The following is a 17,506-nucleotide window of genomic DNA, read 5'->3' as shown; positions in this document are numbered from 1 at the left end:
AGTGACAGGGAAATGATGCTGTATATGATGCATAACAGATACAGTGCAAGCCCCACAGCGACGCCTCCGTCTGTAGCCTCCCCCCCTTTCCCCTAAACACGATGCATGACAAAACTCATTTGTAACAGTCCCAAACCCAGTGCAGTTCAGCAAAAAAAACCCAGTGCACATCAGTCACGTTCCAGACCCGCAGATCTGGAAGACGGCCACCATGAGAACGTGGAGCACATAACTACAGAGCAGGATTTAGATGTGTCTGATCTAAACCCCGAAGTGAAGCCGTGATGAATGGGTAGGAATTGTGCTTGCAGGTATTTTTCCACAACATTCTAGCCTATGCACAAAAAAAAAAGCCCCATCAATGTTTCAACAAAGAGAATGAGTAACCACAGAAGTAGAAAGAGTCATACAGGGAGGTCAGCCAACCACTGCAGATTGGTCTTTGGGTTGGGTTTTTTTTTCCCCAAAAATAAACACATGTACACACATATCGTAGCTGTTGCTACTGCCAAAAGTCTCTTGCTTTTAACAAATCTTGTATACACGTTTCTTGAATCAAAGCATGTACGTGCACAGATAACCTGAACATGCCCCTATCTGGAATTACACCACGTGTATACAAATTGTTAATAGCAACGGAGCACACACAGCGGCAGAAGAGCTGAAGTCAAATATAGATCCCACTTCAATTCCCAGTTGTCAGCAGCACATGAATCACAAAATGCCTTCGGAGAGGTTTTCAGTTCTTGGATTCAGCATAAAGGCGAGTTCTTTATGGAAGAACATGGAAAGCTGGTCCAGCCATTTCCAAATTTAGTTTCTCTAAAGAGGTTTTCCCCGTGTCTAGCAAGGACATGCTCACCTAGCTCAAAGCAACTGACCCAAGAAACTCATTGCTCCTCTGAGCAATTCATCACCACAGCCTCACTGAAGGCCTTGTTGCTTTAATGTCATTACTAGTACTGCCAAGAAACTGAAAAAATAAAGCAGAATCACCTTCTAATACAAATAGGCTTTGTCAATTATGCACCTACGTGTGCAGTAGAAAAATTCTAAGTCTTCCATTTAAAGCGAAGCATTCATAAACACAAATACTAATATTATAAAATAGAAATCAGCAAAGTGAGAAAAACAAAATGTAAGGTTTTTTCCCAGCTGTGAGAGCTTGACTAAAAGCTATATAGAATATGCAATGTGGTCTGTTAACTATGGAGAACACATACATTTATTCAAGAGAACAATCTCACTGGCACCGTAAGTAACTCATGAAAGCTTTGCAGGCTCAGTGCAGGATAATGGACTGAATCTCACAATTAAGAGTCTGAGCTCGCAGTTGCTTTCTCCCACTGTGCCCCTGCGGATGTCACTGCAAGATCAAGGCCCATGAAGAAACAGGAATCACATTTTCTTTAAAAAAAGAAAACCCCCATCTCTGCAAGGAGGCTGAGCATAGAGTGACTCTTCACTGGTGTTTCCTACTTTAGGAAGCCAGAGGTTTGGTGCCCAGACATGCATACCTGCACAGCAGCCCTGAAACAAAGCAGAGCGTTTGGCAAGGCCAGAATGTCAGCGTTGACATTGACCACGACATCATTAACTGCGAGAATCCCGTCGTTTACACATAGCTTAAGTATAATTCACTAAGATACAAGTTAATCTTTATGCACAAAAATAGACCATGCACAGCAGGATTATATTCTCTTAGCATGAATGTAAGATTAACTGGGTTCTAGAAATACTGTAATTGAATCATATTGTTTTGGCTTAAATTGATGTATAAGTTTCTTTCAGATGAACTATGCACTACAGAATTAACAAGTTCATTAACATGTTCGAGCTTAAAACATTTCAATGAAAACATGAGAAAAAAAGACAACAGGGTAACAACTATATTGGTTACTATTACATAGATACTTCATCCCCACCTTACCTTAATGACTACAACTACCTGAAGGGAGGTTGTAGTGAAGTGGGAGTCAGCCTCTTCTCCCAGGCAACTAGTGATAGGACAAGAGGACACAGCCTCAAGCTTCGCCAGGGGAGGTTCAGGTTGGACATTAGGAAGCATTTCTTCTCAGAAAGGGTCATCAGCCATTGGAAGGGGCTGCCCAGGGAGGTGGTGGAGTCACCATCTCTGGAGGGGTTTAAGAAAAGACTGGACATGGCACTTAGTGCCATGGTCTAGTGGACATGGTGGTGTCAGGGCAATGGTTGGACTCAATGAGCCCAGAGTGCTCTTCCAACCTCATTGATTCTGGGATTCTGTGACTTTTAAGAACAATGTATTTCTAGAAATGCATTAATCTTCAGGTAATTAAATATTATTAGTTAAAAATGAAATTACCTTCTCCCCCACAATAAAGTTTGTTACAACCAGTGTAACAGATATCTGTAACTGAAATTTTACATTCCGTGTACAAGGCAGACTCAGTGGTGGTAGTGGTGTACTGAACTCACACCAACTGATTCTGGTACACTGCATTTATTTTTTCAGAAAAAAGGCTCAAGACATTATTTCAATTAATGTATTTTCACTAAAATGAAACACAGCACGATGACATAGAACACTGATGAGTTAATCCAGCCTGCTTAAACACTTTGGTTGGAGAAAATCATCCCAAATTGAGGCTGGACAGGTAACTAAAAATGAGCTGCAGTTGCATATCTGCTATTCTTTTATGGCTTTGGTATCAAATCAGATTTATTTAATCAATAAAAAGTTTACCTATTTATCTTAAAGAGCTACGAACCAAGTGCTGAATGTTAAGCTTCACTATTCTCATCAAAATTTGAAATATTACAGATAAAGCAAATAGATTAGAGTTCACTACAGTTCAAAATAATGAAGTTTTGAACCCAAGAGCCTCTCTACTATTAACTTGAAGATTCCACTCTACAGCTTCGAAATCAATAAGAATTTTGCCAATGATTTCAAAGACAACGAGCCTCTCCACTAACAGTGTTTGAAATTGAGACGAATAACCAAACCAATAATGACAAGAGCTATGTAAGTTTAAAAGATTAAAGTACAGCATATGAATCAAGTATGAGAACCAAACAGGAAAATTTTGCCCATATTTTTCATAACCTTTCCTCACTGTTGGATTAAAGTTGCAGAATTAAGCCCAGAACGCTACGTTCCGATTGCACACTACTTTATATACCTGTAATTCTGTCGCTACGTGCAAAATAGATCCTGCAATAACGTTCTTCAGCCTTGATGAAATTTGTAAGAGCTTTTTTCTCACTTTTAATACCACATGCACAGCTATGAAATTACGACATAAATGAAGAGGGCCTGGAGATCAACTACATTTCATTATGTCTAAGATGACAAACGAATCTTTCATACAAGTAATGTATTTGGTTGAATATATGATGTGTTATTTGATCAGAAACATTAACTGTCCTGCTGTTTTCAGCCTTATGCAGAAAAAACCTGCATGTGGTAAGTGTAACGAGATTTTCTATTTGTACTGTACACTTAAGCTGCATGATAATGATGCTCCTCTAAAACTTCAACGTTTCCATGTTTTTAGGCTGCTGGAAAAAGTTTCCTACAAAATGGCATGTGCGACTTGTTAATTGATGATTGACAATGTTGTGTTAAACCTCTACAAAACGGAGGTTCTGTATCTATTGGAGGATTTAGTATAGAAATTATATAGTTACTGTACCTAGCTGTAAGAAAATCAGATCATGAATAATCAGAGTCACTCAACAACAAGCTACGATGCTACCGACTACTTCACTGGGACCTAGAAAACAAGAGGCTTGCTCTCCCGTAGACTTCCATCAGTGCTGTAAAGTGAAGCACAGCAGCCCCATACAAGCTGATTTAATGAAACTAAAATTACAAAAGTTCAAACTAAACTATTTTCCTACTAACAGTGAAATGCTGAGAACCAGAATTGAAGCATGCAGAAGAAAACAGAAGGGAAACAGGGTTGGAAACGGGGAGTGTGTCAGGAATCCTACAAGAGGACAGGACCGAAGCTCATTCCACCTGGCAGTGTCTCGAAAGGGCAATCAGAACGAGGGAAAAGGAGGAAAAAAATTGACCCTTAAAGCTCCAGTGCCTACATATACTCACCAAGTGGAGGAAAGCCCCGAGCAGGGCTTGTATCTCGACTGCTCTCGCGGCTGGTATCACGGCTGCACCCCTGACTCATGCTGGGTCGGGGGATACGACTGCTCCGTGCTAGCATGCAGCATGGAGAGTTTCAGAGAAGGTGAACAAGTTTAATGAGGACAGAAAGCTCAAAGTCAAGTTACATTTCTGTTAGTTACGGTAATTATTACATTAGTAATTATGATGTGCACCAGCCTGCTCAGGCTCTTTGTAAACCAGCTACCTTACATGCTGAGCTGTGTTTGTGATGGGAAATCGCAGCAGCATTAAATGTCAGGTTGACAGTCTGCCTTTTTCTTAAGCAATCCAAGTTTTGTTATTCAGGTAGAGCAGGAACTTTCACTCAGTTAGGGGAGCTCTACTGTTACAAAACATGCAAAACATGAGGCTGAAACCAACCCTTTTGGAATATTTTTTCCTTAATTAGAAGATAAACATCCTTCTGGAACAAAACAACAGTGTTTTTAACCAGGTTAAAATTTTTAAAAGTAGTCACAATACCAATATGCTATTTTTACATAGATTTGCCTTTCACAAGGCTATTTTGCCATGAACAAATACCCTAAGGAAAAAAGGTGTATTGTACAGACTTGCAGAGATATTTTTCTCCAATGAAAGACACTGGGAAAAAAACATTTAGAACCTGAACACCTGAAAGACAGGTTAAAAAGTGGTTTGAATTTTAAGACAGCGGCTGCTTCATATCTTTAACAGGAGCCATCTAACTTCTGCCCCTCAAACACTTCTAACACCTTATGTTGATGGATTTATATGCACAAAGATTGAGACATACGTGCACTTAAGGCGAGCTTTAAACTAAATTCTTCACTGTGACCAAACCCTACCTCAACAAGGCTCTTCTCTTTGGTCTGGTGGCCATCAAGTGCTCCATCTCCCCCAGCCTAATAAGGCTCCTGCCTACCAGCTGTGCCACAGGGACTCATCATACACACACTCTGCACTTGGCCAAAGGCAAAGTAGAAGACAGAAGATGAAGCTGCTTTCATAGTAAAAAGAAATCCCACCGACTTCAGCTGAAGTTTTGTCCAAGTGGGAAAAACAGAGCTAGGCCCTTTGAAGGTTGCTTAACGTCAAGGATTTGAATTTTACCATTTTATAAAATGAGCAATTTAGGTATTTAAAACTGCATTATTCCTCTGCAAATTCTGTGTCATTTTGATATGAAAGACATTTGCAGAAAGTTATTTAATAATCTTTATGCCTGGTAGAGAATACAATGCTTCCTTAGGTAAAAGAATAGGAGTTGTCATGAGTTTACCTTGAAGAATTGAATGACTAAAGAGGGATTTCCTTTGCTGTTTTGAAAAGGCAGTAGCATATTTTAAGTGTTCATGAAAAGCCTTTAAGGAATTTTCTCATGCACAGAGTAAAATCTAATTTACCAGCTTTGATAACAGTGTAGCAGAGGCACATACACATAACGTGAACCTGCTTTATACTTTAATAGGATCCTCGTATTTATAAAAATAGTGCCATTTGCATGCTTCAGAATATATATATATTCTTATAAAGCTCCATTGGTTTGTATACAGAACTTAAATGCCTAGACTCAAGCTAATAAAATTCCCCTATAGTGCTTCTGTGGGCTCATAGACATTGATTCTATTAGTATCCTTTCAAGCATAACAGTACAGAACAAAATAGAAATCTTCATAGTTAGGCTTTAAAATTCAAATACAGACTACTGCCAGAGTCTTGGTTTGTCAAATCCCTCCCAGTTTTGTAAAATCCAGCTCATACCTCTCAGATGAATTAATGGTTCTGATGGTTGACCTTTGATGTCAGACAATACAAGACGAGCTATTGACCAAGCTGATTAGATCATCATAATGTCTAAAACTTCTCAGTGAGTTAGACGGCCTTATAATAAGTAAAACGGACTAAATAATATGAACTGGATGAAATTAGGGTCTGCAAGTACAATTATGCCACCTCGGACGTACAAGGAAAAAAGCTGAGAGGTGAACTACAGGTGAAAGTAACACTGTAAAGTCTTCCACACAAATACTTGCTTGAAACTGTGGACTCTCTAGAGGCAAACTTCTCATTCTTGGGTCTCGTGCTTATATGTAAATAATGGCAGCCTTCACATTAGATTTGCACAAGCAGTCATTTCTCTTCAGTGGAGAAGATCTGTCAATCTTTTCCATAATACAACCCTACTAAAACTAGCTCTTTAGAGAGGGAGAGATGTGAATGATTAACAAATATATTGATGGATGTACACAGTACATTCTCCTTCCATAACAGCTAACAGCAGCAGCATGAAGTATGAAGAAAATGCACTTTAACTGGATGAGAACAGACTAGTAGGACAATGCCGCAGATGAAGCACAATATTGACTGCACAAACAGAGCACCCAAATCCAAACACTTCATGAGTAACGGCCAAACAAAAGATTTGCATGTTACTGGATACAGTACAAAAGCAAGGAGAAAAAAAAAAAAAAAGAAATGGACTGAAAAGAACTGAATGATGAGTCTGTTGTGGACTCCCAGGCACCTGCCCCACATTTTTACTGCTGTGTTGTGTAGGGAAGATTGGATATCAGCTGTTCAGACTATTTTCTCTGGGCACTGCCAGCAGTGAGGGCCAGCAGAGTTGTCATTTAGACGAGCCTCTCATACTGTCACAGCTTGTATTTGCAGCGCAAGAAGCAAAGGCAGGGCAGGCAGACATAAGTCTTAATCTCAAAATTCCCAAGCCCCAAAAGTTGAACAGAAATTTAGTAAATGAGCAGCCAAATTGATTAAAAGGAGGCAGGATGAAAGCAGACAGCGTGCCCACAGCCAGCTCGGGACTGAGGGCCTAGGACAGGACAAGGACAGGCTGTTTTCAATGAAATCCCAACTTTCTAGATGTGTCCTGTACATCTAAGTTTCACCAATTCCATCTGGAAAGGCAGAGCAGTTGATTACAGATCACACCGTTATTAAAACGCATTATTAGACTGTTTTACACCAGTGGAACCCAGCAGATGCAAATACCACAGCACCAGCAGAACTTGGTAGTGTTCCTATTTAGCAATCCACCACTTGGAAGAAACCTGTATTTCATCAGGGTGTGATTTTTTAATGACTCGTAAGTGGAGAATAAATCAGCAGACACTTCCTTTACATCACTACAAGCATTTTAAAGAGCCTGTAAATGCTGCCAAAACAGCATTTTTGATGACATCTCCTTCAAGGGGCAGAAAGAAAAGCTCAAGATTAAGCAGACTATACTCTTCCTACCCCAATAGGGTATCATGGCTAGTAAATCTCCACTGAGCAGACAGCAAAGGCAAGCTTAAAACTGAACAGTGCCACAGAGCAGGGCCATGCAGGTGACCACGCAGGACCTCAGCATGCCAAATGTGCCTCGCTGTGCTGCCTCTTGGAAAACAACGTCCTACCTGAAGGTTTCCAGCATACAGAAGGAACATACTTCACGGATACCTGTGGTCATCATGGAAATCTAAGCTAACAGCAAGGTACTGATGCTAACAGGCATCCACATGCAGAGCTTGCCACTGCCCTAGAAGGGCCTGAAAAACTCCAGTGGATGAGGGCCTACAGGGAAGCGGGAGAGGGGTTTTTTACAAGGGCAAGTAGTGACAGGATGAGGGGGAACGGAGTAACCTGGTCTGGTGGAAGGTGTCCCTGCCCGCGGCAGGGGGTTGGAACTAGATGGGCTTTAAGGTCCCTTCCAACCCAAACCCTTCTATGATTCTATGATTATATGAAAGCCCAACTGCATGCAGGGACCCACGCTCTGTGTCCTTAATCTTGCACACACACCATTGGTCCAGCTGCAACTCCCAGTCACCTCTGCAAAAACTACACAAGTCAATGGATGAGTTATGAAACGGATCCAGGAATTACCCATTTGTAACAGCCTGATCTGCACCCGCTGCAACACGACTTAAGAGATGGTTCAGTCCATTGGATAAGCACATGTGTATCAAATACATAAATAATCCCACAAAGCCTGAAGTATTGCGTGTACATTTGACATCATATGTGTGCTCAAGCACCTTCTTTAATTAGACTCTGAAAAAGTCTATCGACATATCTAGGACCAAGGTGAGTGGGAGTCTATTTAATGAAATGAACAAATGATAAGAATGTCAAGGAAAGACAGGGACTGAAGCAACACAATAGAAAGCATCAAATACTGTTAGCTACTATGTTATGAAGCAATAAATACAGTGGAATAATGGTATAAAGATGACAGCTCAAAAGCTATCTCCATCCAAGCCAATATTACCATTTTCAACATCCAATGAAGGTACAATTTCCACAACTGAGTGCTGAAGTGTTAGACTCTCCTGCTCCCGGGCCAGCCCCAAAGAACAGGCTTTGGCCATCAGCTAGGGGAGGGGCGGGTGGAAACCACACATCTGATGGATCTATCAGAGCTCTCTCCCACTCCCAAAGAACAAGCACTGACTGTGTTCACAGGGAGCACATCAGAGCAACGAGGTAACAAATTCCACTTTCAAAAGAATTCAAGGCTCCCACAACATACCTGCAAGCAGGCAACCCAAGAGTGAGGATTTAACACGTGGCAATTTTCCTTCCTATGCTCAAGACTGTTTCAAATCAGACCACATAATGTGATGATCAGCTTAAGCATGTGTGATGGTACTATCCATCATTCTTTGTTTCCTCGTAGAAACCAATGTTGTTCTGCAGAGCGACAGCAGAACAATTACTGGGAGGCACTTCACGTTTTAAAAGCAACGAACAGAAGAGCACAATTCATACAGAGGCCATAAAATAGATCAGACATGAGAAGAACATTGAATCTGGAAAAACAATCACAATGAACATGCAATATTTTTTTATGAATCATAACAGCATACACACTCAGGGGCTTTAAATTCATTTCAATATACTTGAAGAATGAATCAGATACTTCTCTATTAACAACATACTCGAAATAGAAAGGTAGCTTAAATTTAAAATAAAACTGCTAAGGCAATAGTTAAAAATTTAATTGACAACAGTAGGGCTATAATTTCAATCAATTGCATCCTACTAGTAAATTCTTTGGGGATACACAATAATTCAGTAACAGTATTATTTGAAGTGTTCTGCCTCCACATAAGCTTCAAACTTACGAAAACATTTCTATTTAAAAATGAAAATGGTATTTACTTGTTCAGACAGCACACAATACCCTTTCACCTCAATTCAGATACATAAAAGTTTATGTATAATGATGCTTACTCACGTGACTCAAAAAAATGAGTCTGTTGATAAATTTGAAAATACAAACTATGATAGAATATTTACATAACAGTCACTGAGACAAGAATATTGGAAGCAGAACAATTAAAGCATAAGTCTAAAACATCATCTAAGAAAGTGGCTCCAAGATATTAAGGATAAGAGAAGCAAACCATTTAAGCTGAAAAATTTCGAAAATAATCCAAGAAGGTGCTCTTTGTCCTTGACTCCAACTGACTGTAAAGATTGCTCAACTCATTTTAGGACTAAGCCGCTGATGCCAAATGAGGTATTTTTGCTGCGATGGTTATTCACGCCAACTATTTTTGCTGCTTGATCTAATACCATCGCTGATGTTGAACTTGAGACAGAAGACATCTTATGACATCTTTAGGCCTACTTTGAAACTATAGCTCAACCTGGAAGATTAAAATTACTCTCCTACAAACCACAAACACATTAACTTGCCAGCTGAAAAACTCAGAACAACAACAGTAACACATAAACAGTTTCCTAGTTAACAGGGAAGTCCCTCCTCCGACCACACCAGTCAGCATGTCACTGCAGTGACTGTTCTTACCTAGTCCTACTCTGTTGGGACTTGTCTCTCGACTGCATCCCTGGCTCCGAGGGATCTTGCTGCGCTTCTCTGAAGATGATGGCACTGGCTGGGCTCTGGACGTTCCACCGCTCAGGCCACCATAGGCGCTTCCTAACAGCTTACCCGGAGAACTAGACCGGCTACCAGCTAGAACAGAACCAGAAATAAGGAAAAAAAAACCAATTAAAAAGCCCCAAGATTTTAATACTTTGACAGCAAAACTGGAACACAATCAGCTCTATCTAAGAATTTGATTGAAATCACTCAGAAAAGTAAAAGGAGTGTTTCCCACGGGCTTTCGAACAAGACGGTGGTTAGAAAGAAGTGGTTAGAAAGCGGCCCGGTGGAAAGAGACCTGGGGGTGCTGATCAACAGCCAGCTAAACATGAGCCAGCAGTGTGCCCAGGTGGCCAAGAAGGCCAATGGCATCCTGGCCTCTATTAGGAATAGTGACCTTAGTGCAGTCTACAACTACCTGAAGGGAGGTTGTAGCAGAGTGGGAGTCGGCCTCTTCTCCCAGGCAACTAGCGATAGGACAAGAGGACACAGCCTCAAGCTGCGCCAGGGGAGGTTCAGGTTGGACATTAGGAAGCATTTCTTCTCAGAAAGGGTCATTAGCCATTGGAAGGGGCTGCCCAGGGAGGTGGTGGAGTCACCATCTCCGGAGGTGTTTAAGAAAAGAATGGGCATGGCACTTAGTGCCATGGTCTAGTTGCCATGGTGGTGTCAGGGCAATGGTTGGACTCAATGATCCCAGAGGGCTCTTCCAACCTGGCTGATTCTGTGATTTTGTGAAGACTGAGGAAAGCCCATGGGCAATAGACACTGCCATGAGCAACCCTGCCTATATGAACCACGCTGCCCAGCTGGGATCAAGCCCAAAGCAGCCACTGCAGCGTATGAACACCCCGTCTGGCTTTACACGAGCTCATGGAGGTGCCAGAAGCAGCCTTGCTGCAGCAGCACGGAGTTCACGGGCTGCTTCACCCTCTCGCGAAGCAACGCAGATGAGGCCGTGTGGAGCGCTGTGCTGCAGCAAGCCGGCTTCTGGTACAGATGAGCTGCTGCGAGGTAGCTCAGGCATCTTCATGCCACGCTGCAGTGGTGGTGTTACCTTCCTGCAATAACTCAGTGAAGGAAAATTGAAAAAAAAAATACCATTTCAATAGCAGCATATCAGCACAATAAAGGGTAAGCCGAGTGAGCCTGTCACATTTGTAGAGATGCTGTCTCACTTGGGTCTGACTGCTTGAAGCTAAACTATTCAATTATTTTTCAGCTGGAGAAAAATTTTAGCCCATTGAGTAGTTGGCCTGTTTTATTTTGCCTTGTCTGTTTGAATAGTCAATGGCAAGTTTACATTTGTTCTAAGCCACGTTGTCTGCAAGACAGTCAACTAACCAAGAGTTATTTCCGTTATTTACATTCCAGTTGCAGCAGATATTTTTATCTGAAACAGTCTTGCTCACTCAATGAGTTGAATAATACTTCTGTGGATCTTCATTTGCTATATTGTTTGAAAATTAAGTAATGCTAGCTTAAAGGTAATCACAAAGGACTGTGACACTAATAGATTCAAGACTCTTTTTTGCTTCTTCAGGGTTGCACTGAAGTAACTGGAAGAAGAATTTAGCACCTGGGGTTTAAGCTGCAGCAATGAGCCAGCTTCAATGTGCAGAATGTACGCTTACCATGTTTGATTACTCTGAGAAAGCAAAATCCTTGGGATTTATAACTTTAAGGAAATGCTTTTAAAGCCTCATAGTTAGGAGAGGGTGAGGGAAGCTAAAAGCTTAGCAGTTAAAAAATGTGAAGGCAATAACGTGAGAAAGCAAGAAAGGGAAAATGTTTCTTACCACCAGCAGGATTAGCTGATCTCGATCCTTGATTATGAGGGCAGACCAAAGCACAGGCAAAAAGTGGATTAAAAGACAGCAAGACAACACAGCGTTCAGCATGCAGTTTATGCTATACACAATCCAGACAGATTTATTCACAAACATGTCACTCCCAAAGCCTCTGCAGAACGCAGTGAGTTAACATGCAGATCCAACTAACCATTTCCCAAGGCTGATCAGCTTCTTAGCTAAATGTCAACCAATGCCCTGAGACCCAAGTTCTGCTCTAAATTACACCCCAGCCCAGTCTGCAAAATTGCAACAGGGTTATCCGCTGTGTGGGCATGGGGAATTTGGTCCTGTGACCATATTGTATCTGAATTCATAAATTATTTCATGCAATGTTTGGCTTAAGGATAAAGATCCCATCTGGCTGGGCTAGGTTGGAATCGGGATTCAGCAAACTAGACCAAGGGAGCAGGTTCAGATGTGACCATCCTAAAGCTTCATAAGACATTCTATAAAATATTCTATAAAAATTTAAGCCCATCATCTTTGAAACCTTTGGATATGCAACTATTCTTTAAATACTTCTGAGACTTGTCTCAGCTGATCTGATCATTTTTCACCAAACTAAACTTAGGATAAAAAGTCATTTCTGGCTTTGGTTCAGCTTTAGGTTCAAAACTGAAGAAATCTATTTAGATCAGCATACCAAAGCCCAAATTCCTTCATGACCTCAATGTAAAGGCCCCATCCTGAATATAATACTTCTCTCTTCAGCTCTCCCAGCCTAACACAATGCTAGAAACTGCTTCCCCATCCCTCTAGCATGACAAAGCAAAGCAAAGAGAGCGTGAACAGAGAAGGGCTTTTAAATAGAGGCTGAAAGCAAGACAAGTCCTCAGAACAAACAGGTCTTTCCACAAACCCATCTCCTCTTACCCACGAGCTTTGAAGGTCCTCAAAACTCGAGTGGCTTTCTCCCTCCCCCCAATTCCTTTTAAAGTCTGAGTGACACAGTTCTCCTTAGATACACATGACAAATATGCAGCAGCACCGTATGTATGGCTCCTAGAGGAAAACCCTCCCTTGCCAGGGAGCCAGAGAGTGCAGATGTGTCACATGAATCAGAGAGTAGAACCATCTCACCAGTATCTACACAAAATAGGTGACGTCCTGTTTTAAACTGATGCCAAACCACATTAACTGTAGCCAGCTCACGAGTTACACATACAGAAATACAGTCACATAAGCAGGAGAAGCTTGTCAGGGCAAGAACCCAGGACAGCAGTCAGCTACTGACGTTATCAACAGAAGTGAGCCCAATCCTCAGCTGATGCCACCACAAAATTCAAGAGAAATGTATTAATAACTATTTGTTCCGTTCCCCCCAAAATAAAACACTTCTTACGCTGGGACTGGGAAACTACTTTAGCCCGGCTGCGGCCTCGGGTGTCAGCAGGCGTTGAGGGGACGCTTGAGGCACTGCCAGAGCTCTGTCTCCTCGTACGAACCCGACCTGGAGGAATACAAAGACAATCACACTGTCGTTAGGTTTCTTGCAAAGGCAGCAGTAGTGCCTAACGCGCTGTTCTACGCTCGCAGGGCTGCTATTCCCACCATTAACCAGGGCACAAAAGAAAAACTCTACAGGGAGAGGCAACATCTTTCATTAGACTGGCTGAGACGCAGGGAAACAGTCACAGTCCACGAGTCCAAACACTTCTTTGCTTTCTGTTACGCTATCAGCCTGTTTAATTCAAAAATATTACCTCTCTATAGCCTTCGCGTCTGTTCTATAGCAGCTTCTTTACAAAGGTTCGACAAAAACCTCAGTCTCCTAAATGCTGTTTCCTATATCAGGTTATTACTTTCTGACACGGCGATCGTTCTTTCGGAGATGGGTGTGATGGATGCCCCCACAAACTCCATCGCTGGGGTCTCCAATGAGCGGGTCAGCGCTTTCTATCCCGCTCTACACGCACTCCTGCAAGGCTCTGTCAACGCAGCCCAACTACGCTTTTAGTTCAGGCTCGTGGAGTTTTCCCTGCTGTTTACAGATCCCTCACATTTATCCCGAGATCAGTGTTACTTTACTTGTAATGGAGAGTCTCATTTAACACAACCAACGTTGTGGAAAAATGATTCTGTGTGCCTGCTCTTTATTTAAGTAGAGAATAAAGTCTCAGAGTGTTCTTGGTCCTTTTCTGTCCTTTCCTCATGAAAAAGCCACAGAAATTTGAGCTAGAAAAAGCTTACAGGGTCATCAGTTCATCCCCTTCCCGGGGCAGGGCTGGTTCCTACAGAATGTTCTTTCCAGTGCTAAGCTTCCATTATCTGTCTCTAGTTAATGGGAAAGAAATGATAATTAAGAGCAACACAAAGAAAGTCCATTAGCACTTTTCAACAGCTCAGTTCTCAGCCAAATCTGAAGCTGTTTCTCAGGACTAACGCCAGCGCTACCCTGCATTCAGAGGATGACTTCGAGTTTCAGTCACAATAATAAAAGGAAAAAAACCACAACAGGTAAGAGAAGAGTCTAAACAACTGCACCCACCGGTTATAGATATTCATCTCCTGCCCTTTGTCTCCACCATAAGCATACAGAGAAATATGAACAGGGAGATATACACTTCCCACCCAAAAAAAAAAATCACTTCACGTAAGGTACACATGCAGGACAAGACAATGGCAAGCAGCCCAGGCTGAACGGATTGAGAGCTCTGCTCTTCTCTGAGCTCTCAAAATATTCATAACGTGGTCTGCAAGTTTCTGATAGACACAAAGTGACAAGGAGATGTTTAACTTGGAGAAGAAAGCCTAGACTTGTTTGCAGGGGAAGATGCCTAGAAGACAGCTGTACTCCTGACCTCTCCATCAGCATCTAGTTTTAAAATAGCTCAGTAGGCAAGATAGAGAGATCTACATTCAAACAACTGTTTGTAGACGAGACATAGAAGAAACCATTAGAGTAAAACTGGGGAAATATAAGCAAACCACTTCTTAACTACTGGCTCAACTAAACAAGTCTTGAGCACATCTACGTGGGCCCAGCCATGAAACTGGCTACTAAGGTCTTCTTACCACCAGCAAGGCTGCAGCTCTCCTCTGCTCTAGGATGTTATCTGCCCCTTACCAATGGTCAGCCTGATACACAACCCAGAGACAGCTCTATAGCTCTTTGCTGGCCCATTCCCCTCCCTTGCAAGTCCAGCACACGCACAGGTAAAAACACACGAGCAGAGCCACTGTGTGACTTGCCACAAGGCACGTACCCCAAACCCCACCGCAGGCTTCAAAGCAGGCGTGCGTGGGGGAGGAGGCAGAAGGACCTCGCGCTCTTGTCAGGAGCCTCAAGGCTTCACAGAATCACTGAATCAATGAGGTTGGAAGAGCCCTCTGGGATCATCGAGTCCAACCATTGCCCTGACACCACCATGCCAACTAGACCATGGCACTAAGTGCCATGTCCAGTCTTTTCTTAAACACATCCAGAGATGGTGACTTCACCACCTCCCTGGGCAGCCCCTTCCAATGGCTAATGACCCTTCCTGAGAACAAATGCTTCCTAATGTCCAACCTAAATCTCCCCTGGTGCAGCTTGAGGCTGTGTCCTCTTGTCCTATCGCTAGTTGCCTGGGAGAAGAGGTCGACTCCCACTTCACTACAACCTCTCTTCAGGTAGTTGTAGACTGCACTAAGGTCACCTCTGAGCCTCCTCTTCTCCAGGCTAAACACCCCCAGCTCCCTCAGCTTCCTTTTGTTTCTCACATCAAGAGGGCATCACTGGTGGCAGCAGGAGTACAAAACAGTAAGACAAGAAGTTAAACCTGACCCGTCTTAGGAACCAGTAATGGAATTAACTTACATCCTTCCAGAATGCCAACAGAAAGCCTTGGCATTGCAGAAAGCCCTGGAGAGTAGCTCAGGCTGAAATTCAACATCACACAAAGTAACAGACAGTATTGGAAAACACACTTGGTGATGCGTATGGGCCAAGAATGAGCGAGAAGGGACTGCTGTCTTCTCCTCTTATGCACAGGCCACTCGTAAGATCCTCAAAATTTTCTCTTCTTCCTGCATCTACAACATCTTTATTTTTCCTTTATCAGCACGTGACTAAGAACAAGGAGAAAACTGGAACGATATGTAATAAGTGACTCTCCCACCTTAGAAAATACAAAGCCTAAAATAATAAAGAGAAACCAAGATTAGCTTCTGATACCAATTTTGGGGGCTTTAAGAAAGAAAAACGAACCAAAGGGTCAAACTTAATTAACATGTGATTATCAGCAGGATTAGAAACAGAGCACTCAGTGCTATTTTGAAACCCCTGAGAGTCAGTGGACAGATTCCTACCAACTTCAGCAGTTTCTGAATGAATGAATGCCCAGAGGAACAAACCTCTGCTTCCCTTTGGACTGGTAGATTTGCAAACTGATTTTGGCCTAACGGATGTCATGGAGAACAACGTGGGATGACAGCTCTTGCACAGGAGGCACAGTCACAACACTGATACTGGTTTTCTCATCCTTCTAAAAAGGCTGACAAGCATTTGAACTAACGCTGCGCTGGACTTGTGTTGTGCCAATGATAACAGGAAGAGCAGAAACTAGAAATTCATGACAAAAATGATGTAATGGTATGAATACTGTGATAGCACAGTACCAGCTCGCCCTAGGAGGACTTTATTTTTTAAAGTCCATGGGATAAAGTAAAACATGCCTCTCCAAGGTCAAATTCTTCACACAGTAACAAGGAAAGAGTGCCATCTAATACCAGTTATATGTATTCCTTGAAGTATGAATTCTTAATATACTTTCCAAAGTTTTATCTTCTGAACTTTAAAAAATATGTATTTATTTTTTCCTACATCTGGGGTGTTTCGTATGTTAACTGATCTTCACACACAGGCACAACTTTTATATTAGTCTTATGATATCCAAAACCTGTTTGCTTTATAGTAATGTAAGGTGGATCAATATTTGTCTGGCTTGAAAATCTCAAGGTTTTTAATATATATTATACCAAGTACAGCATGTATAGATAGAAGTTCATCTATACAAGCATCTCTACTACACTCCCTTAAGGATTTCACCTGCAAAGAGTCTGCATTCTCATCCAAGAGTCATTCGCACATAGGCTATGTGTGGCTTTATCCCTATGATTCTACCCCAGACAGAAAAACTAATTTCAAGCAAGACTGTAAATAACATATCAAATAATTTATTCAGACTTTTTTGTTGTTGTTAAACTCAAAGGAACACCCCCCCCCCCAAAGCTTTTTTGCTCTCAAGTGGGTTTGTTTCCATATTTAGCTCAAACTGTAGATGCAGCAATTCATATTTCATAATCATTATTTTTCTGCTCCTCTTAAAAGAATTACTGCCTCCTGACAACAGTAGCACAGCAAAGGAACAGATCAAGACCACCCCAACTAGTTTCCAAAAACCATAGAAGTATTTCCATAAAAAAGCCCTTGATCTAAATCTGACATGTGACACATCACTGTTGGTACGGAAAGGATTTTGAAAGCCTCCATATAAATGCTTTGTGTTAAGAAATCATTTGTGAGGGGTTTTTTTAGGGCGTTTTGGTTTTATTTTTTAAAGTTACTGTCAGTTTTGACAACAATCAATGGACCAGAACCAACCTTAAAATGCCTAACATATGTCTAAACCTTGGAAAGTTGTTTTT

General features: G+C 41.8%; 1 protein-coding gene across 7 annotated transcripts in view; it reads right to left on the bottom strand.

Annotated features, from left to right (window-relative positions):
- CLASP1 (cytoplasmic linker associated protein 1) overlaps positions 1-17,506 on the bottom strand; it is a 200,300-nt gene that overhangs the window by 67,467 nt on the left and 115,327 nt on the right. For all 7 annotated transcript variants that reach the window (XM_068407464.1, XM_068407463.1, XM_068407465.1 and 4 more), the window contains 2 exons: positions 13,221-13,328; positions 9,948-10,115 (listed from right to left, as the gene is read on the bottom strand). In XM_068407464.1, the coding sequence (XP_068263565.1) occupies positions 9,948-10,115; positions 13,221-13,328 (276 nt within the window). The remainder of the gene's footprint in view (positions 1-9,947; positions 10,116-13,220; positions 13,329-17,506) is intronic.

This window comes from Nyctibius grandis, chromosome 9, assembly GCF_013368605.1.
Source record: "Nyctibius grandis isolate bNycGra1 chromosome 9, bNycGra1.pri, whole genome shotgun sequence".
NCBI lineage: Eukaryota > Metazoa > Chordata > Aves > Nyctibiiformes > Nyctibiidae > Nyctibius > Nyctibius grandis.
Note: the sequence above shows the minus strand (reverse complement) of the source record. Positions and strands in the feature narration are given on the sequence as shown.